This window comes from Harpia harpyja, chromosome 5 (assembly GCF_026419915.1).
Source record: "Harpia harpyja isolate bHarHar1 chromosome 5, bHarHar1 primary haplotype, whole genome shotgun sequence".
NCBI classification, from domain to species: domain Eukaryota; kingdom Metazoa; phylum Chordata; class Aves; order Accipitriformes; family Accipitridae; genus Harpia; species Harpia harpyja.
The window spans coordinates 41,612,117-41,633,986 of NC_068944.1; the positions used below are offsets into that span (position 1 = coordinate 41,612,117).

Here is a 21,870-nt window from a genome sequence, read left to right on the forward strand (position 1 = left end):
GAGGGATCTGGATGATACCTAAAGCAGATCAAGCTACTGAAATAAAGTACAGCAGAAACATAAGATTATACCACTGTCTAATTCTATGGATGACATACAGGCTGGATATAAATTCAGTTTAATAATAAGAAAACATTTCTGTTTTATTTCCAAGTTGAAGACGCAGCCTAAAGTCAACGGGAAGGCCAAAGGGTTATCACTTTAATCTCATCTGCCTAAAAGAAGATTATTATTAATAAATCTAATGATAAATGAGAAATGTAAGAAAAAACCTCTTTCCAATATTTGAATTATTAAGAAATAAATAGTTGAGCTACTGCCATTTCTCCCCCTCCATTTGTCAGGGCCTTTCACAGACAAAGAAAACAAGAAAAGGAATGTTCTTTTTTTAAAAAAATTGAAAGTATTATAAAAGACAAATGAATAGAATGACAAAAGAACAGTTTGAAATTACTTATATTCATTCTTAAAACAAGCAAGTTTCAGCTTAATATTATCTCTTCAAACAAATCCATTTAAACAGTCATTATTACTGTACAAAATCAAGATCATTATCTCCCAAACCAGAAACAATTACACAAGAATGGGAGGGACATAATCCATTTATGTATTATTTAAATAAAGCAGGCCTTTCTCCTGAAGTCTTTCAGTAAATACGTCAGTATTTTGCCACATAGGTTCAAACCCTGCCTGTGCTCATCATGCCAGAATTTTAAAGCCCAAGTTCTCCTTTCACGCTGCCTGTTATTGAATGTGTACGTATGCCTTGTACTACCCAGCCCCGGTACTTCCGTCACGCTTCTAGACGAGGTGGTGTTGACACGGCTGCACTACAAACCTAATACCCCTCCTCAGCCCGAAGCAAGCAAGCATTCCCACATGTTCCGTGGCTGCACCAGCTCTGCCACTCGTGAAGCAAACCCCCTTCTTCATCAGCTGTTTCCCCGCCACGGCTAAAGCTCCCTCGCATATCTCCTGGACTAGCCCCTCTCTCTTTAGCCCTCCTCCCTAGAGGACAACGTCCCGACTCCGAAGGGCCACCAACTCCAGACGTGGCCTGGTGTCATTGTCTCTCGCTTTCCGCCACCCCCGCTTCCTCCCCCGTCCCTCCTCCCTTGCCGCTGCCTGTCACCTGCTCCCTCCCCGCCGGCCGTCTGTTTCCAGGTCAGCTCGGCTCAGCTCGGCGCCTCCGTCTCTCTGCCTATTCATCCTGCGAGCGGGGAGGAGGAGGAGGAGGAGGAGGAGGAGAGCCCGCCGGGCGCCGCAGCGCCCTCACCGCCACTGTCAGCGAGGGGCAGTGCGCGGAGGGGCCGCTCTCGGCGAGGGGCGAAGCTCTCCCCTCAGCTCGGGGGCACGCACGCTGCCAGAGGGCTTCGCAGCAAGACGACAGGCCTCGACCTCCCTGCGCACCCACCCCGAGCCTCACACAACTAACCAGATCCTCCACCGCTCGATCCCAAAACCTGTGCCACGGCTCAGCCCGCCGCCCCACCTCCCCCAGCCCTTCCCCCCCCGGGCAGCCCCCTCCGGGGCATTTCCCCAGAGAGGCCCCAAAGCGCCTCTTCTCCCCACCCCACCCCGCCAACACAAACGTACACCATGCAACGGCGAAGGGGGGCCCCGGAACGCACCCCGACCCCTGGGCCGCCCCGGTGCAGTCCCTGCCGGCCGCCCCTTCCCGCCCCGGGCAGCGCCTCACCTAGGGCCACCTCGCAGGCTTTGCGCAGCTGGGAGTGATGCGCCTTCTTCACCTCCTTGTCGGCCAGGATCTTCTCCAGGGCCCGGGTCAGGAACATGTTTTTCGTCTTCTTCCCTTCATACATGGGCGCGATCGAGCCGGGAGAGGAGGAGGGGGAGGAGGAGGAGTGGGGAGGGGAAGGGAGAGCGGGGCACCGGCCGCTCCCGCCGGGGGAGGGCTGCGAGGGGCCGGGGCAGGCGGCGAGGCCGCGGGGCCGGGCCGAGGCAGGCGCGGGGGAAGGGCTCCCTCAGAGGGAGGGCCGCGGCGTCCCGACACCCGCTCGGAGGCTCCCCCCGAGGGGAGGCTAGGCTGGGCTGGGCCCGGGCGGCGGCGACGGCCAACCCCCGCGGCTGAGGGAGGACGAAGCCTTCTCCTTCCTTCTCCTTCCCCCCCCGCCCCCGCTGCGTCTATGTGCGCGGACGGCGGCCGCGACGCGCTCAGTCCCCGAGCCGCCCCCGGCCGGCACCCGCCTCCATTAGCAGCGGCAGCGGCGGTGGCAGCGGCTGCAGCAACAACCTGCCCTCGCCATGTTGGAAGGAAACGACGTCAGGGCCGCGGCCGCACGGCTGCGGAGCGGGAGGAAGCGGCGGCCGTGCCCCGGCCGGGCGGGTGGAGGGAGGGAGGGAGACGGCCGGGCGGGGGGGGCGCGCTCGCCTTCTGCCCGCCCCACGGGCGCGCTACAGGTGAAGTAGACCCGCAGGAGGCAGCGGAGAGGTAGGTACGGAGATGGCTGCTGTCACCTGGGAGCTGGCTGAGGAGGACGAGGAGGAGGGGCAGGGCTTCCCTTCCGGGCCACCAGCGCTAGGAGGGGGAGGAAGGCTCCCCCGGGAAGCGCCACCTGCCCCTGAGGGGGGGCTCCGCCGGGGGCAGGGCAAGAGGCTCCCTCGGAGGGGAGCTGCCCGCCCTTCCTCGGCCGCGGCCGTCCTTTCCCCGGCAGCGGCCTCCCCTGACGAGACGTCCCCCGGGCTCTGCCTCACGGGGGGAGGCGAGCGGAGAGCAGCTCTCCGGCGCCGAGGGAGTAAGAAGCGCGTCAGGGTGCGGGACACCAGCGGGCTCCCCGCGCCCCTTCCCGGGGAGACTGGGAGCGCGATGCCCGCCCCGGCGGCGGTCCCTCAGCCCCCTCTCCGCTCCGGCGGGGCGCGCAGGGCCTCGCCTCCGCCGTGCGGGAGCTGCGCTTCCCGCGAGGAGCGGCCGGCGCGGCGTCTGTAGCCCTCTGCCCTCAGCCTTGCTGCCCGCCGTGTTCTCGCTCGGGAGCCCTTTCCCTATCGCCTTCGTCCTCTGCCTTTAAAATACGGACAACCCGCACTTCTTTCCCGTAGTACGTGCACTAGGAGTACAAAGCATCAAAAAAAAAAAAAAATTTGCATCTCTACTTCGAACTAAACAGTAACTTTTGTGTTCTGTTATTTTATTAAATTGTTACAAACTTCTGTAAAATTGTTGGGTTTTTTTGCTTGCGTTCTTTGGCCTTTTTCCCTCCGGGAGTGCTAAGGGCTAACTTCTTCATGCTTGGTTTGGGGCCAAGAAAAGCTCTGGTCGACTCTGGCTAACTGGGAGGCAGCAAAAACATAATAGGGCAAGTTTTTGCACTCAGAGGTGGTACACCAGTATTTAAAAGTAGAATATGGCACTAATTGAAGCCAAGTCTGTTCTAGAAAATTTTTACCTTAAACAGAAAATATTAATTAAAAATTAATCTGGAAATGAGAGGACTTGTAGCTTTCAGGCAGAGCGGGACAAGGCTATAGCATCAGCGTGCAGAAAGCAGAGATGGTTGTGGAAACCAGGGGCCGTCTCTGACCTCGGAGGACAGAGAGCCAGCACATGGGAAGGAGGTTATCCCCAGCTAACTCTTCCTGTCTGTTCTGTATTCCTCTGGTCCTGTTGCATCAGCCAGGACAGCAGCCTTCCAAAGAAGTTAATCCTGATCCCTTCCTCATGGAGAATTTGAGAGAGCCTGCCTAGGCTATCATGCCACCATGCTAAGGCCTCACAAGCAGTCTTGCATTCTTCACTGAATAGTTTATTTGAGCACCTCTGTTTCTTTTTCTACAATGGAGCAGTTGTAGCTGCATTAGTAAAGGCACAGTGATCCCAGTCCCCCTAATGAAGAGGCAGCTAATGCTGCCCAGTATTGCTTTAACCAGTTTCCCAAATGAAAAATGATTTGTGCCAAAATGACTTGTTGCTTTATAGGTATCGATACTTGGACTTTTTAAGGAATATCCTGGCATGGGGAATTCCACTAAAGCTGTAGGTGAATGCCAGGCCTGACTGTTAGAACAAAACATGTATTTTGCTGAAATGACTTCATCTGCACCAGGGGCTTTTTCTAGTCACTGTCAGTTAGAACCCTCAGGCTGGTGTATTATGCAACTGATAAACAATACTGAAAATATTAAGAGGGTAGACCTGATTTTAGCCTCATAACAGCTTTGAGAGAGGGGTAGAAGTCACATCACTAAGCACATTGATTCCTGAAAAAAAATAGGCAAGTGTTTTTTAATTACCATATCCAGGTTGGGTTGGTTTATTCAAAAGACTGCGTCTTCAGCAGCACAATTACTAAGCATAATTGAATTATTTCTAGTCATTTATTTATGGAAAAACCTTTTCTCAGTTTTTTGTATCCACAGGTGCAAGTTCAGATTCTGATGGCAAAATGACTTCGGTCTTTCAAAGCTGCCCGCTAGTGACCACATGGCAAGGGTAATAATTTCCACAGAGTTCTTGCTGGTAGTTTTGCAGAAACCACCCAAGTCCAAATTTCCTTAGCCAAGTCAGAGCTTGCAAGTGTTATTTAGCAAATGGAGTTTGCTATTGATTTTCACAGTCCATTTGGCAGAAATAGACTTGCAATTGCAATATCATGAAGACAATGGGTATCTGTATGTAAAGAGCACTGAGGGCTGCAGTTACCTGTTTTGTTCATATGAATGTCTATTTTCATATGCTGTACACAAGATGATTTTACATGTAAAATATGTTTTAGTTGAACATATAGAATTGCTCCTGAAACATCAAGCTACTGAAGGAAAAGACCTGTCAAAAAGACGCTTAGTTCCATGTCTTTCGTTCCTGCTCTAATATGAATAGATTAAACTTCTTGTTTTGTTTTATTTTGTTTTTTTCATGTGGTTTGAATCTTCAGTTTCGGTTCAAACAACTGCTGCTCACTTTGCTCAATTTATGGCTTGACACAGCTGGTACTCTATATCTACATGCTAGTCACAAGGCACCCCCTGCCTAAACCCGGCAACAGTGTAGAGCCTGTATGTTATTGAAGGACTGCTTCTGAAATTGCGCAGGAAGATTGTTGTAAATCATCTGTCCAGCAGGCTGACATCCAGTTTCCTTCCAAGAGCTGAACCAATAAGGATGGAAATCACAGGGGAACTGTGATACAAGCATTGGAGATAAAAAGATAGTCCAGTGCCCTCCTTTAGGGCCAAGATACGAATGGTTGTCAGCTTGTGTGCTGGGTCCCAGGGCTTTGAATAGAGCCAGTTGTTATGACAGCTTTATTTAGTAGGGAAGCCATGTATTAAAATAATGTTTGGTCAATTATGAAGAATTTTAGGGACTTTGAGGAAGCATTTTTAGGGCAGATTTTGTTGCAGAGACTACAGACCATAAGGAGCATGTTTAGCTCTTTGCTGATTACTTTAAAAGCTAGGGTTTTACCTCTATTGAAAGGAGAGTAAGAAAACTCACAAGAAAGGTTGAAGATTTAGAGTATTTCTGTCTTACATGGGTTCCTAACTAAAGATAGAATCATAGAATCATGGAATCATTTAGATTGGAAAAGATCCTTAAAATCACTGAGTCCAACCATAAACCTAACACTGCCAAGTCCACCACTAAACCATGTCCCTAACCACCACATCTACATGTCTTTTAAATACCTCCAGGGATGGTGACTCAACCACTTCCCTTGGCAGCCTGTTCCAATGCCTGATAACCCTTTCAGTGAAGAATTTTTTCCTAAGATCCAATCTAAACCTCCCCTGGCGCAACTTGAGGCCGTTTCCTCTCGTCCTATCGCTTGTTACTTGGGAAAAGAGACCAACACCCACCTCGCTACAACCTCCTTTCAGGTAGTTGTTGAGAGCGATAAGGTCTCCCCTCAGCCTCCTTTTCTCCAGGCTAAACAACCCCAGTTCCCTCAGCCACTCCTCATAAGACTTGTTCTCTAGACCCTTCACCAGCTTTGTTGCTCTTCTCTGGACATGATCCAGCACCTCAATGTCTTTCTTGTAGTGAGGGGCCCAAAACTGAAGACAGTACTTGAGGTGGGGCCTCACCAGTGCTGAGTACAGGGGGACGATCACTTCCCTAGTCCTGCTGGCCACACTATTTCTGATACGAGCCAGGATGCTGTTGGCCTTCTTGGCCACCTGGGCACACTGCCGGCTCGTATTCAGCCGGCTGTCAACCAGTACCCCCAGGTCCTTTTCTGCTGGGCAGCTTTCTAGCCACTCTTCCCCAACCTTGTAGCATTGCATGGGGTTGTTGCGACCCAAGTACAGGACCTGGCACTTAGTCTTGTTGAACCTCGTACAAGTGGCCTCAGCCATCGATCCAGCCTGTCGAGATCCCTCTGTAGAGCCTTCCTACCCTCAAGCAGATCAACGCTCCTGCCCAGCTTGGTGTTATCTGCAAACTTACTGAGGGTGCGCTCGATCCCCTCGTCCAGATCATTGATAAAGATATTGAACAGAACTGGCCCCAGTACTGAGCCCTGGGGAACAGATGGTGCCATACAACAGCAGTGCCTTGCAAAGAATTCCAAAATGCTTGTTAGATACAGTGATTCCAATGTCTGTATTGTTTTGGTTTCAGCATGCAGATTTCTGCTTTACTGCTAATTGGTGTCAGTCAACAGCTGACCCAAGGACTGTAATCCTTGTAGCTGCAGAGATCCCTATTTGGTTGCTGGTGAAGACCTGAAGACGTGGAAAAGGACCGATAATTGTTTTTTCCACTCACACTGCTAAGTCTGCAGGCAACATGTATGAAATATTATGGTTGTATTATCTAACCTAAGAAATGTTTCCTGACAAACCTAAAAGAAACATGTTGGTATATATGTGCTAAAGCACAAAAGCATCACTGCTTTGTTGGAGCCTTTATGTTTAAACGTAAAACAGCACAAGAAAAAAAATGTATTTGAGAAACACCCCCAAAATTACTGTCTTGTACTTTTTTATTTACAAGTTAATTGGAGTATTCCAAAAGCCATTTATATTGTTTCATATATTTAAAATGTATTCAGACAGTATTAGTAATGTGCTTAGTAAAAAACTCTACAGACCTTTCTGTGCGAGAGGGAAAAATTAGCACCTGCTTCTGATGGTTTTGTGTACAACAATTGTATGTAGTCCTTGTTTGAAAATGCTGAAAAACTAGGACTTTTAAGCCTTTCCTTGTGATGGACAGTAAAAGCTGATAGTAAAAGTGCAGTTTCATGCTTGGAACAAGCTGATGATCTATGGCTGTACTGCCTCCCAAAGCGAACTCTTTCACCTGTATGAGCTCTTATCCCCTTTCTTGTGTTGGTGGAGTTGTGCAACTGTGCAGTGAGTCAGTGCAGCTCAGTGGTCCAGCCAAAAATCAGCCGTATGAGAAAGTTAGTTTTCATTGGGATCAGTGAATTGATCAGACTTACCTGCATATTCATAATTCTTACACAAGAAAGGGAGTGGGGAAGTGTGGTCAGGGGTGATGAGAAGGCCCGGTCTACTGCGCATGGTGACACTGTCTTAAAGCATCTTGACGAGCTTTGAAACAGCACAGTAATAGACTGTGATCACTTTAAGCTAGAATAAGACAGAACTGCCACTAAAAAAAGCAATCCTTCCTGCTCCTACCTATATGTTTCTTGCTTTCTTGGTCAACATAAGCATTTGCATTGTCATGTTGTGAATTATGTGCTGGATTATATTCAGAATTTAATTAGGTTGAAATTAACCTGACAAGAAACAGAGGATTTTTAAGCCAGATAAATTCCATATCCTGATTCATCAGGCAACTTCACAGATGTTTGTGTTAGCTCAAGGGAGGGGATAACACAAGGACAGGAACAAGAAAATGGGCAAGAAGAAGGCAGGCTGGTGTTTTTCGGCAACAATACCAGCTTATGCCAACTTAAAGTATTGTTTAAACTACTGCTTTTAACATAATTTTTCTTCAGGACTTCCATTGTGCAAGAGACCACTCAGCCCTGTCTCTGTATGTGACCCCCATATATAGGATTGATGGGTCAATAGCTAGGACCACTGTGTTAGTGGTAGTGTATATGATCCTTTAATTGTGGTGGCTCACTTGTTGGCACCTTCTTTAGCTGCAGTATATTACTTTGCATTTGCTCCCATTCTGTTTTCATGTACCAGATGCAGATAATCAGTGCGTGATGGATCAGGGTCCAGATGGGTCTGGCAGATGGGAACCTGGAACAAGAGAGAAGCTGTGATTCTGTTCTGCAACTGCAAGCACCTTGGTGGAGAAGTTTCCAAGTCTCTTGCTGAATGCATAAGATTTAACGGGTCTGCTGGTGGTGCTTGGTCATGTAATACTGAGGTAGAAAAAAGGCATTTCTTTCTATCCCTTTGTGGAGTCCTAGGCCTGCCACCCTTGTAAAAATAAGTGAAGCATAATTCAAAATATCCACTGTATCCATTATGCAAAGGATTGCAATCTGTCAACCAAACTGCAAGAGATACAGTCAGTATAAATGTACTTTAATATTTTTAAGAGGGTTTTTTTTTAAGATAAATTCAGGAGCTGAAATTAAGAGTTCATAGTTTGTTCGTAGAGTGAGTATTCTAAGAGGTTAAAACAGGCTGCAGTATATCCACTGCTGCACTGAAAGAACAAAAAGCAAATGTTTATTAGCACAGGGAATATTAACCAATAGGTAATTCCTAGGTTGCTTCCAAACATTTGTACAAATGCGTATGACACCCTGGAGTGACCAATAACGAAATAAACATCCATCACTATGAGGAGGCTCTTGCAAGGTGACAAATTTATGCCTTAAAGCTAAAAAGTAGAGGCTCTTGTTGTATTGAAATACATTCTCGATACTACAGTTAAGCAAGGATACATACTCCTAGTAAAGCATGATATTTGTCAATTTGTGACAGCTGCAGGAAAAATGACAGATAGCAGTGAAGAAAAAAACCCCACCTCTTGTGGTTGATGGAATAAAGTTTTGAATTGTGGCTGGAAACTGTGGAGGATATAAAACGTTCCTGGCTGTAGCTTGCATTTATGTGCTGGAAGCTCATACCGCTGCATTTGCTGGAATGTGATCCCTTTTTGCTAGGAATTTTTCTGTGGGAATACATTTTCTTCTCGCCTACCTATAGGAGTTTTCAACTTCTTTTTTCAGCATTTTGCTCCTGCTAATAGGTGAATAATTCAGTTCCCAGCTTCCATGGCACCTCAGCATACCATTCCCTATATTGTGAATGAAGAAGGAATATGAATATCCATCTTAAAGACAGAAGGAAATATATTTTTTAAAAATTGGTTATATGGGGTTGGGGTTTTTTTTTAAGTTTCTTTAGTAGTTTTTTCAGCTTCAGGACCTGCTTATGGATGTATCAGCCATAACTGTCTGAGAAGGTGATTTTCTGAGATACCCTGTTTGAGAAAAGACAGAGTGTTTCTTTTGAGGCACATAGAAATGAATAGCGTATCTTCACCCTCAACCAGGAACCTACTATACAGTTATTGTTGTATGTGAGGCTGTGCAAATGCAAAGGCAAATCCAAGCCAGTATAGCGACTCCTTCATAATGGCAAGTATTTCTGTCTCTGAATATCAAGGATACAAAGTTCTGGCAATTTCCTGAGAGCCTTGCACTGTGAAAGAAGGCATGTGGAGGATGTATGGCAAAGGTAGCAATAAGATCCACTGATTTATTGCTTCTCCTAGCCAACTCCAGCAGATAAAATTGCTGTTAGTGGATTTAAAGGAGAAACTATTGAACAGGGGGAGCAACAACATGACTGCCCTCTTACTTGGGAGGTGCTGTCTGTACTGTTACGGCTTTCCTAGATTACTCTGTGGGTGTGAGCCTGGTTAATTAGTTATCTCTCCAAACACCTGTAATAGGAAGGACTACCATAGTGTATGGTTATCACAAATTCTTAATTAAGGCCAAAATGGGAATATTCTGACTTGTAACAACTTAGAAAAGTAACAAATTTACTGAAGCTGATGACTCTCCTACCTTTAAATCCTAGCTTCAGACTCCTGCAGGTCTTTGTAACTGATGTGACATGATCAGCATAATGCATGCTGAGTTGTCTTACAGATTAGGCATTAAATAGCCTAGATATTGGGAGCATGAAGCATTAGTTTTAACCTAATTTTTACATGCTGAATGACTCTCTTGCCCTTGATCTGAGGTGAATTCAGCATATCGCTTTCGAACTTGTGCATTTTCAAAGGTTTATGCAGATCTCTTTCAATAAGCTGATAATAACAAAAGAAGGGTTGAAAATGAAAAGGAACTGAGAAAAGTTGAATGGAATTCAGCTGGAGAAAAATAGCCCTTTAATCTCTGGGTAGGGTAAGTCAAATGAATAACAAGGATGGTTTTCAAGTATTTTAATATCTGTGCTGAAAAGCTCAGACAGAGAGGTCATAAAAGTCATGTGAATTAAGGTGAGAAGCAATGAGACTGGAGCAATAACCACTTCTAACTGCCATGAAGTGATCTTTGAATCTGCCTGATTGTTTCCTCCAGCAACTGCAGCGGGTTATTTCCTGTCAAAAATGCAATAACTGATATTTCAGCATATACATTATAAACTGTGGGCTTCATGGCATGAATGAAAGATTTTGAACGTGAATAACTAGAAGGATAAAATTGAATGGGAGTTATGGATATTCTTGCCTAGAAGAAAAACATTAAAGAAGTGCTGTATTGATTCATTTTAGTATCCCAATTATCTCACTAAGTATTTACTAGATGTGTATTCACTCAGATATTTTTACGAGACATTTTGAAATACCTGTGACAGTTCTGATAAGACTTCCAAGATGTTTCTAGTTTCAAGTCAAGTGTCAGAGCTAATGTGCAATCTGGATCATTAAAAATGGGACTAACTGGTTCACAGAATGTATGATGGATGGTTTCTCATGACACTCAAAGCTGCTGCTGCTGTCTGGGTTCAGATCCAGGCAGACCTGGAGTGTTTAGTTTTGATATCTGAAAGTGTGTATTGTGCACTGCTTCATGATAAAAGCTTTATAATTTTAGATCTCCTCATACAGGAGTAGGGACAGTGGCTATCAGAAAATGTTGCTGTGCCACTGGTGGGACTGTCGAGGTGCAATTTACAATTATTTGCAGCTGAGAAGGCCAAACAAACAAATGTTGTTGGGCTGGTAAAAATCTCATTTATCATAGGTTGTGAGACATGCAGCAGATAATTCTACACGGCCAAGTTCCTCCGAATCCATAGAGCCATTGCTGATTTTTGTGACTGCTTCTATTCTCAGTTCCTGACAAATGTGATTTGAAGTAAGTTGTGCTTACCAGTACTGCAACCCTTGCTTAAACACAGGGTCTGTAAAGAGGAGGCTTTATGCAGGGCCCTTATAATAGATACATAATGATACAAGTCAACAATAATGGTAATTTTTATGGTGTTTTTGTAGTGTTTGGACCAAACTTGCTTCCTTGGGTAGCACTGTGACTAGATACATTTTGCAATAAAAGCTTACTTAATAGCATGTTATGGCAGTGGAGCTTGAATTGGTCTTGTGTATGCATGGGTTGGAGGTCACACCTCTGGATAGCCACAGGTGTCGTCCTTAAAATGCTCACTTGACAAACCACTTCTGTTCATTAGTTTGTTCTTCCTTAACTTTTCTTGGGTTAAACTTGTCAGCACATTGCTTTTCCTTTGCTCACCATTTTAGAACAGAAATAATACGTGGGATATTATTGCATGCAAATAGCATCAGCACAGATGTAAGAAGGAAACAATATGGTACAGTTTTTCAAAACAAAGTTTGTTGGCAGTAAGCTCTGTCACATGGATGAGGTCAACCCAAATCTGGATACTTAGAAACCAGAACACTCAGCCTGGGCAACTGGAATTTTCTGCCTTTTTTGGTGCAGCAGTATGTATGGCACCTGCAAGATAGCTTCCTTAAGGCATAATAGTCCATGGAGAAATACGTAAAGGAGGGTAGACAGTTGTGCATCATTTAAAAATAGTAATTTGAGGCATTCATGTCACAAAATGTGAGACCCCAAGTTTGTGGCTGTTTAAATTCATGGTTTCACTTCTTTTCATTGTAGTGATGGATCAAAGGTAGAAGATTAAAATCCAAATGGACTTTAAATTTACAGTGTACCATATAAAAATGAGGTTGTGTCCTTCAAAATAGGTGTGAGCCCTCTGTGGAAGCTGACTGTGCTCTGTTTTAAAAATCCAAGAGATAACAGCAATGTCTTATAAGCAGGCTTTGTGTATTTGTGCACGTTTGGTAAATGTGGTCACTGTGTGAAATATATTAAAACATTCTGGTGTATTTGCAAACCTAAATGTTGTTGCAATAATTGCAAACATTCATTTATTTAAAAAATCGCAGAATACAGAAATCTGTAATCACTATTTCTATGCATAAATTCTGAAGTTATTTTTACTATGTCATTTACTAGAAAGCATTTTGTTCACTCATACAATTCTAATGAATGTTTTACCATCAAACTATGACTGCATTTTGTTATTCTTGCTCATAAAAAGCTCAGAGCATATTTCTTTCTAAGAAAGGTATTGGCTTTTATAAGAACAAGATTGGTTTCTGCAGTGGGAGGCTGAAGAGGCTATAGCTTACTTTGAATATTTGTTTACTAGTCTCAGTTACTGATCATTTGCATCAAACATGAAGTTCTTATACATTCTTATAAAAATAAGATAACATTTTCACTTCAAATTCAGGGAGCACTTTAAACTCAGTAGCCTTTAAATATCATATAATGCCTGCTAGAAGCAGGAAAAGGAGATTATTAACAGAGGAGACTGACTGCTTAAAGGGGCATCTCTTATGGATTCAGCAGGCAGCTGGCAGCCAGTCAGCTGCTGGAGTGAAATGCACAGGGTCTCACCACCCTGGAATTTGCTATTTTCGGTGACAGATTTGGAACTGCCTTATGATAGATTTCGAATACTCTACATTGCTGGTATGTTGTGTGTCTTTGGTATCTTCTGTATACTTTACGGTATCACTTGTTTAACTTGTAAAAAATCTGTCCAGGAGAAAAGAAGAAAAAAAAAGCATCAAGCAGCTAACTCCAAGTTAGAGAGCTAATTGTTATTAATGGGGACTCTTACATTTTTGGTTCTCTCTCCAGCAAACTACAAGGACAAGAAATGAAATGTGAATTTGGAGTAATAAAAATAACTGGCAGGATTAAAAGAGACATGAGAGAGAGGGACAGAAAGGGAGAAGCGTTCATGGTCCACAGCACCTGAAAGAGGCCAGGCTTCACTTGTGGTGGCTGAGGAAATTAGGTCTGCCTGAATTATAGTTGAAGTTGCATGGCAGAAATATATGTAGACAGTTTAATGATTATGTGTACATTATTTTCTATAAGACAAATATTTACAGCAAAAATAAATAACATTTATTTTTAAGAAGGCTGTTTGTTCCCTGAGTGTCCCATGTGCCATGGGCAACCCTGAGAGAAAGAACTTCAGGCACCTGAATTCAGCCAGAACTGGTATGTAAGCATGGTTGATCTACTGGAAATTAAAGGACACGTCTCATGCTAGGGTGGAATTTACCTTAATTAATTTTAACAGTTATAAAAGCTAGGCACCTAGTCTAAGCTGTCATCTGGGCTCTTGCTATGCAAAAAGACTAACATCTAATGAGTAACTCATGCAGTACCGATGGTACCAAGTCTAAGATAGATGTGACCTGTCATCCTCTACATCCTTCATTTTCCTCTACCAACTACAGAGGAAACAAAGACAGTTTAGTTTAGATGAATAGCTTTCATATAGTTGAAGTCAAATGAATTAAATCCCACCTTTGGAGCTGGAGGACTGTGAAATTCTCCTCCCAGACAGGTGAAAGTTGAGGCCTGCCACTCCAGAGGATGAATACAGAAAAAACAGAAGGTGAATGGCAGCATCAGTAAGCCTGTAACTCTAACACCTCCTTCTTCCTTAGTACCCTGCATTACTATCCCCCAGGAGGAGGTAAAAGGGCTGCCTGTTTTTTCCAGGCATGAAAGAATGAGAGGATTTACTGGGATATCTCAGAAACCTCAAGTACACTTTTGGCTGTAGGATTATTGCCAGTTGTCATCAATATGCTGAATAATAGTGAATGGGCTGTTAAAGATTTGGATCTTTATCACAGTGGTGTATAGAATTGTCAGGGAACACCTAAGGCAAAGCACAGAGAGATTTGTGATTAATGTGTGTGAGCCTTTGTCCTGGTTCCGGCTGGGATAGAGTTAATTGTCTTCCCAGTAGCTGGTATAGTGCTATGTTTTGGGTTAGGTATGAGAATAATGTTGATAACACACTGATGTTTTCAGTTGTTGCTAAGCAGTGTTTACACTAAGTCAAGGATTTTTCAGCTTCTCATGCCCGGCCAAGAAGTTGGCACAGTACAGAGCCAGGACAGCTGACCCAAACTGGCCAAAGGGGTATTCCATACCATGTGACGTCATGTTTAGTATATAAACTGGGGGGAGTTGGCCGGGGTGGGGATCGCTGCTCGGGAACTAACTGGGCGTCAGTCGGCAGGTGGTGATCAATTGCATTGTGCATCACTTGTATGTTCCAATCCTTTTATCATTACTATTGTAATTTCATTATTGTTATCATTATCATTATTAGTTTCTTCTTTTCTGTTCTATTAAACTGTTCTTATCTCAGCCCATGAGTTTTACTTTTTTTTCCCAATTCTCTCCCTCATCCCACTGGATGGGGGGGAGGTGAGTGAGCAGCTGCGTGGTGCTTAGTTGCTGACTGGGGTTAAACCATGACAGCCTTGATAAGTAATACTCTTTTGTATAACAAAGAAATTTGCAAGAGTTCAAAGATTATTGTTTATTTATTGTTCCTTGTTTTAAAAGATATATACTAGGCAAATAGACTGATTCTGGCTGTGTTAAAATAATTTCCCACACTGAATGGCAAGTAAAATGATACATATCCAATAGTTTTCCCTTTCATTGAAGCCTTGACTTCGGTACTCCAGTGAATTTGAGCATAAAGTGTGGTTTAAATAGATACACATTGTGAAGATTTAGTGAAGCCTAGGAGAGCCTTCCTTGGAAACATTCCCATGTAAGTCTCATCTCCTGGGTTCCAGTACTGCTTTTTGCTTGGAATTTATGGCATGCCTTTAATTTCATACCATATATTGGTGGTACTGCAACTTTATCCTTTTCAGCTATGGTATCAGTCTATTCTTTAAAAGCTGTGCACTTATGAAATGCATTGCAATGCAGAACAATAGAGAAAAAATCATCATTGCGTGGCATTATGGATGTCTAATGAAAAGTAGAAGAAATGCACTTCTACCATGCAATGGGATCAATATCTTGATGAATTTTATGACAAGTGAGGCTTTCCGTAAAGGAAGCTAACCTTAACCCTCTTTATCTTTTGGTCTCCAGTATCTTGCAGCAGATTTACACTTATACACGTTCCCTTCTGGAAATACGGCCCAAATATAATGCAGACGATTTCTGCTACCTCTGTATGGAATCCGCTGCTCTGCTGCTTCACACAGCAGATACCCATCCAGTTTTGCTGTGTTAGGCTTTATCCATGTGTACAGCTGGAGAGGTGGAGATAAAATGCCAACTTGCATGGAGTGGGAAACACTGTAATTGCCAGAGAAGGTAGTGAGAATTACTAGATACCTTTACCTCTTTGCTAATATCCATGTACACTAAAAATTAATTATGTCACAGGGTTCCTAAATATTAATTAACATTGCCCCCATGGGAGTATTTCAACGGCAGGTAATTTTTTAGGTAAGAGAAGCTTGATTGTGGGCTCTGACACCATCAGGTGAACAGAGAAGTGATTCTCCTGATTTTAGTGTCCCTTTGGTCTTCTCTGCTTGTTAATTTTAGAAATAATCCCAGCAGTATCTGTTTACTTACTCAGGATGAAGATATTTTTATACTTCTCACAGAGTGACATTCAATCTAAAATGATTAGTCTCTGCTTGTTTTTTTCTAACTTTTGTTCTTCCAACTGTTTGTTTAGTCACAGATAGCCATGTGCTCTCCCAGTAGGCCATCTGACCCAGCAGTCCTCTAATTATTCAGCACATTAACATTATTCAACATGTTTTCCTTTCATCTTTCTGAAGTATTGGTGCTTCAGTGATTTTATTCCTGGTTAAAAATAACAATGCCTTTTTATACTAGTCCAAGTAATCTCTGCTGCTCTTGGGACCTACAGTCTTGCTATTTATTTTGGACTTTGTCCTCTACTCCATGTTAAACTTCTGTCCTTTGCCTCTGTTTTTAGTCCTGTGTCCTGGTTTTGGCTGGGATAGAGTTAATTTTCTTTCTAGTAGCTGGTATACTGTTATGTTTTGGATTTAGTATGAGAAGAATGTTGATAACACACTGATGTTTTCAGTTGTTGCTAAGCAGTGTTTAGACTGAGTCAAGGATTTTTTCAGCTTCTGATGCCCAGCCAGCAAGAAGGCTGGAGGGGCACAAGAAGTTGGGAGGGGACACAGCCAGGACAGCTGACCCAAACTGGCCAAAAGGGTATTCCATACCATGTGACGTCATGCCCAGTATGTAAACTGGGGGGAGTTGGCTGGGGGCGGGGGGGCGGATGGATCGCTGGTCAGGAACTAACTGGGCATCACTCGGCGAGTGGTGATCAATTGCATTGTGCATCACTTGTTTTGAATAATCCAATTCTTTTACTATTATTATTGTCATTTTATTACTGTTACTATTACCATTGTTATTTTATTCTTTCTGTCCTATTAAACTGTCTTTATCTCAACCCATGAGTTTTACCTTTTTCCTTCTGATTCTCTCCCCCATCCCACTGGGTGGGGGGAAGTGAGTGAGCGGCTGCGTGGTGCTTAGTTGCTGGCTGGGGTTAAACCACGACATCCTGATACCGAGTGAAAACTGAAAACATGCTCCAAATGTTCCACCTTTGCTCTGTGCATTCAGAATTAGAGTATGAAGATGATACATACTGTATTTAGTATGGTTTTGGATAAAACTTTTCATAAATTGTCTTCCGGGATTATTTTTTTCCCCTGTACATACAAACTGTTAGTTTTCAGCAGAATGGAAAACACTGAATACAAAAAGGAATTTTTAAGAAATCAGCTTTTTGTGTGTCCTTCAATAGACACCTAAATGGGGGAGAGTTATTGCATATATTCAGGCTGATGATGGATTGTTTAAGATTGTCAAAGAGACAGAAGCAAAAAACAGGATGGTGATTCCAGCAATTTAAATAGTGCTGTTTCTGATGGGCTGCGTGCCAGCAGATCTGCAGCCAGGCACACGAGCGAAGGAGCCCTTCCCCTGCTGCCATGCAGAGGAGTGTGAAATGAGCGGGGACCTTCCTTTCTCTGTTAAAACTCTGATACAGACTTAATTTTTTTTTGAAAAGTGCAGTCCTGACAGCTGCGGAAATGTGATGTTCCTACTCTCTGCTCAAGAGGAGAGAGTTGTAGATGAACTTCCCAACACTCATTAGCCAGTCTGCATCAAAACTGCTCTCTGAAGAGTAGCCCGCTCTTCAGAAATGTTTGCTGCGAGGTGTCTGCTGAGACATCTCCTGAAGGTTGCACTTATTATCTGCAGTGTTGGTAGGTGTGTGTTTGACAGGTAGTGGACTGCATCCACTGACTCCCTAAACAGCCTTCAGCATGACAGCAACTTCAGATTATTTCTACCTCAGCGTCTCAGAAAAGAGACCTCATTTCTCAGAAAAGAAACCTCATTAAAATAACCACAATAGCTTTAATAGAAAATCTTTAAAATTCATAAGAAATGTATTCCTTCAAGTGGCTCGTATATGGAAGAATTGTTCATGGGCTGAAGCAGTCCAAAAATCCTGGTGGCAGCTGGTATGGGCTCTCCAGCGCTCTCCTTAGTGCTTCCAGACATTACAGGAACAGCCTTAGACACACCTTTGATCACTATGGGCAATGGTATAGGGCCTTCTTCATAACCCACGAGGTAATGACAGCTTTCTGGGATGCAGTCCACATTGGGAGTTGAAGGAGTTAACACCTTCTTACAGCCTAAGCATTCGCAATAGCAAAACCCGACCTCTTAGCTCTTTATGGTGCAACACACAAAGGGCTTGGCCCATGATCTGAGCTTGTAGGTGGTGTGTTAACGGTAGTAGCAGAAAACCCACAGAAATACGCTGCAGGAACCGCAGGAGGAGGACTTCTTGTGTTGCACCAGTGAAAATAGTGTTGGGGGCTTTTAGGGAACTGGCCAAATGAGCTGAACTTGCGTGTGCTTACAGCAGGCAGAGGAGAGATGCCGAACACATGCTGCCTACTATCAGCAGCCCTGTGGTTGCCAAGAATTGCAGCTACACCATTACGTAAACCATCACACAGTACACATTGTGCAGACAGACATCTTGTTTGTGTGTGAATGGGTCTGCGTAGGTAAGTGGGGAAGTTCACACATTTTAACAGGTTCATGATTTAAATTTAGTACCAAAAGTTAGGCGCTCTTCTAGCCTGAAGTCATCACCGACAGACAGTATCCACTTCTTTTTTGAAATGGAGGAAGAGGAATGGAGACGCATGCAGCATGATACAGCAAATTTATCCTGTTAGAGAAGGCTCAAGTACGTTTTGTCTTTTTGACAGATTCTGTGCTAACAAGGCCAAAGAGCAGCTCTGGTTCTCCTACCACACTAGCGGGCGTTTCACTCGTTTAACCCTTAGAAAACTGGCTGGCTCACAGGAAAATAACAATACATCTTGCCAAACCATACTAAGCTCTGTGACTGTGATAATTTAATTCAGAGTAAAGCAATTAGTCTGTATAAGGAACTTAAAATATACCAAGTTGCTTTTTTTTTTTAAAGTAACTATTTCTAGCTCATTAAGCACAGAGGAACCCTTTACACTCAGCTTTTTGACTGCACTCCTTCAATTCAGCCCAATCAATCAACCCAGATTTTCTCAATCTAGAAACAAAGTCAAATGAAACAAGGGAAATGAAACAGTAAGTAGATCAGTCATTTCTGCTCAGATTTTCAGGCTGCTATACTGTTTTTTTCAGTTATGGCATGCTGAAAAAAATAAGCCACCTGAAAACTCTGGCTGTGATTTTAACAGATGCATTATTTTCAAGAAATTGAAAATTCTGTTATAAAATGAAACTTTCTCATACTTTTTGGTGTGTATATATCTTCAGACCTAACTTGATATTCTACTCAGAATTCTTAAAAATAAAAGAATTCATTATTTGGTTAAAAAAAGAGACAGCCCTCCCATCATCGAGCCATCCTGGTATGCAGAGGAATAGCTTGGCACATAGTAGTCAGCACAGAAGACTAAAACACCTGCTCGCAGTCATACCACAATATTTATTTCAGAAGCAGTTATCTATTACTTGAGATAAAGTGTGTCCTCCTACAGACCTGAGGGTAGATTAAAATACTTTATTGTTATGGCTATTCTGCCGCATGTCTTCTTCAATAACACCGAGCAGTGCTGAGGTGGCTGGAGTCTAAGAGCAGGCAGGAGGATGAAATACATTATCCCATGTCTTTATGGCAATGGATGGATTTTCTTTGTCGCAGGCAAAGTGCACTTTCTGCATGGCTGGGGACAGTGGCAGATTTTTTTAAATTAACATTTGAATCTATTATTTATGAGTGCATTCCCTGATGTCTAAATCCAAGGGCAAGCCCCGCTGTGCTTGACTCGGTCTCTCAGGAGAGGGCTCGAACAGATCTGCAAGCGGAGAGAGCCGAGACTTTCTGGTTGACCGCTCCTGCCTGTCAGGCAAGGACAAGCATTCAGGGGCTAAAGATTTGTCTATTCTAAATGTCCATGCTCCAAACATCATTTGCTAAGGAGAAGCATGTGTTAGCTCACTGCTCTGGAGTGACTCTAGTTATTCCAAATTTGCAGGTATTAACAGAAGACCTTGTTGTTAAGGCAGGCCCTTTTGACACCACGTGCAGCCTAAGGCTGTGAATTTCCGACAAACTGCTCAACCAGTGCATCGCGCTTAGGGTGACAAGCACATTCAGCCAAGGACTGTGAAAACCACTCTGGAGTTGTTCACCTTCCTCCAAGACAGACCCGCCAACAGCATCACTACTCCTGACTTCGTAAGGCTGATAGGGCTTGAAAGCCTATCGATGTAGTCAGCCAGAAGGCAGCTCTCTCTGCACCCAGGTTTCCTCTTACACAGTGAAGGAGGAAGTAATTCCAGCTGTTTCGACCTTAATTTTTTATCCTGAATGAGTGTGAGAATAGGTGTACATTAAGCATGCCAAATGGCCTATGCTTTCTGTGGACAGAAGACTTTTAAATTTACAACTCAGAAAAGGTATTTTGTGTGGTGAGCGTTTTAAAATGTTTTTAAAGAAGTATAGCTAATGTCACGGGGTTTATTTTAAAAAGTCTCTCTGTAATTTATTTGAATTTCTGTTCTCTTGTCCTGTTTTCTACAGCAAAGGGGTAGTTGTATTTCTACACGTCTGAGATACTATTCTGGTGTTTTACCATCACTTAAGAACTGCATGAAAATGGTTAACATCTGGCTTTTAGGCAGAGAAGTCAAAAACATGAAGTCGTTATGTGTGAGACTAGCATTTTTTAACAATGAATGTGACTGCTATATAACAGTGAACTATGGAAATGATATAGTAGTTTTGCAGAGGCAAAGGAAAGGTCAAAGGGCTTACAAAAATACTTACTACTCTACCCATGCTACCGAGTATCTTCTTCTTTGAGTGGTACCATTAAATTGAATGTAAACATAAAAAGGGAAGATATTGTTTAACAGGAATAAACTAGAACAGTTGAATAGTAACTTATTTTTGGTAGGAAATATAATGCTTTCTTCCCAACCTTAAGAATTAGATGCAGTCTTTTCAATAAATAGTTATTTTGCGCAGTCCTCAACTAGGCAGCACAATCTGCACGCTGCCGTTTGTTATAGACAAGCGGACTGGCACTGCATGTTTCGAAGTAAATGTATGTTGGCATTCAAGGTCATTTGGACTCTATCTATTCAAATTTCATAAATTTAAGAAAAGAATTGCATTTTTCCATAGGCTTGTTACATGAGTGACAAAATACATTGGCCTTTTTGAAGCAACTTCTGAAAAACACACAGGGAGCTTCACCCATCAGCTGTGCTCTTTCTTCAAGGTTTGCAACCAAACTCAGTATCTTTTTTGACCTCTAAAGGCCTATTTTTTATCAATTTATGAATGATGATTCAAGGCAATTTGGGATAATTGTTTTGTTGTTGGGACGGGTGACTTGAAGAGGCATAGGCCTGTTTCCTTCACGTTAATTAATCTCAGGATTTTGTTTATAAAAAATAAAAGTTATCAAAAAAAAGAACAGCCCTTTTTCCAAGTTACAGAAGTGGTTATAATTATTCTGTCAATAATGAATGGAAGTGTAACTCCTGGATCTTATATAATCATTATATACATGATTTTGACTGCTGGGTTAATAACCAGTGTTTTGCTGTTCACGTAATTTTTATTGTGTTGAATGATAAACTATAGCTACAATCATAAAATAAATTAACTTTTCTCAAAACCAGTTATCGATTCTGTTGTCCTGTAGGGAATAAAGACTTCTGAAGAGAAGTACAAAGGGATGAGAATTAAGCAATTATGGAGATAAAAAAGAGCTGTTCAGAGAAGTAACATTTGTAAGTCACAACAGCTGTTGTTCCATATCCAAATAGCTGATTTCCAGTAGTTCTTTCCTTAGGGTAAACTACTCTATTTAGAATCACTCTTGCTGATAAATTGTCTTACAAATTCTTAATTCAGGAAATGGGGTTTGTTCTTTTCTAGTGACTGTCTTTCTGATAAGCTTTAGTGACCCTGAAATTAAAGGGCTCAGAGACTATTTAC

The 21,870-nt window shown here is 43.0% G+C and overlaps 1 protein-coding gene and 1 long non-coding RNA gene across 2 annotated transcripts in view; one reads left to right on the top strand and one right to left on the bottom strand.

The window, feature by feature from the left end:
- ARFGEF1 (ADP ribosylation factor guanine nucleotide exchange factor 1) overlaps window positions 1–2,107 on the bottom strand; it is a 103,412-nt gene extending 101,305 nt beyond the window's left edge. Inside the window, exon 1 of the mRNA XM_052786783.1 lies at window positions 1,700–2,107. Within this exon, the coding sequence (XP_052642743.1) occupies window positions 1,700–1,823 (124 nt within the window). The 5' untranslated portion in view covers window positions 1,824–2,107. The remainder of the gene's footprint in view (window positions 1–1,699) is intronic.
- A 36-nt stretch (window positions 2,108–2,143) lies between these two features.
- On the top strand, window positions 2,144–21,661 carry LOC128141726 (uncharacterized). The gene is made up of 3 exons (XR_008235158.1): window positions 2,144–2,456; window positions 8,131–8,283; window positions 21,575–21,661. It is a non-coding gene; the product is annotated as an uncharacterized LOC128141726 (long non-coding RNA).
- The last annotated feature ends 209 nt before the right edge of the window (window positions 21,662–21,870 follow it).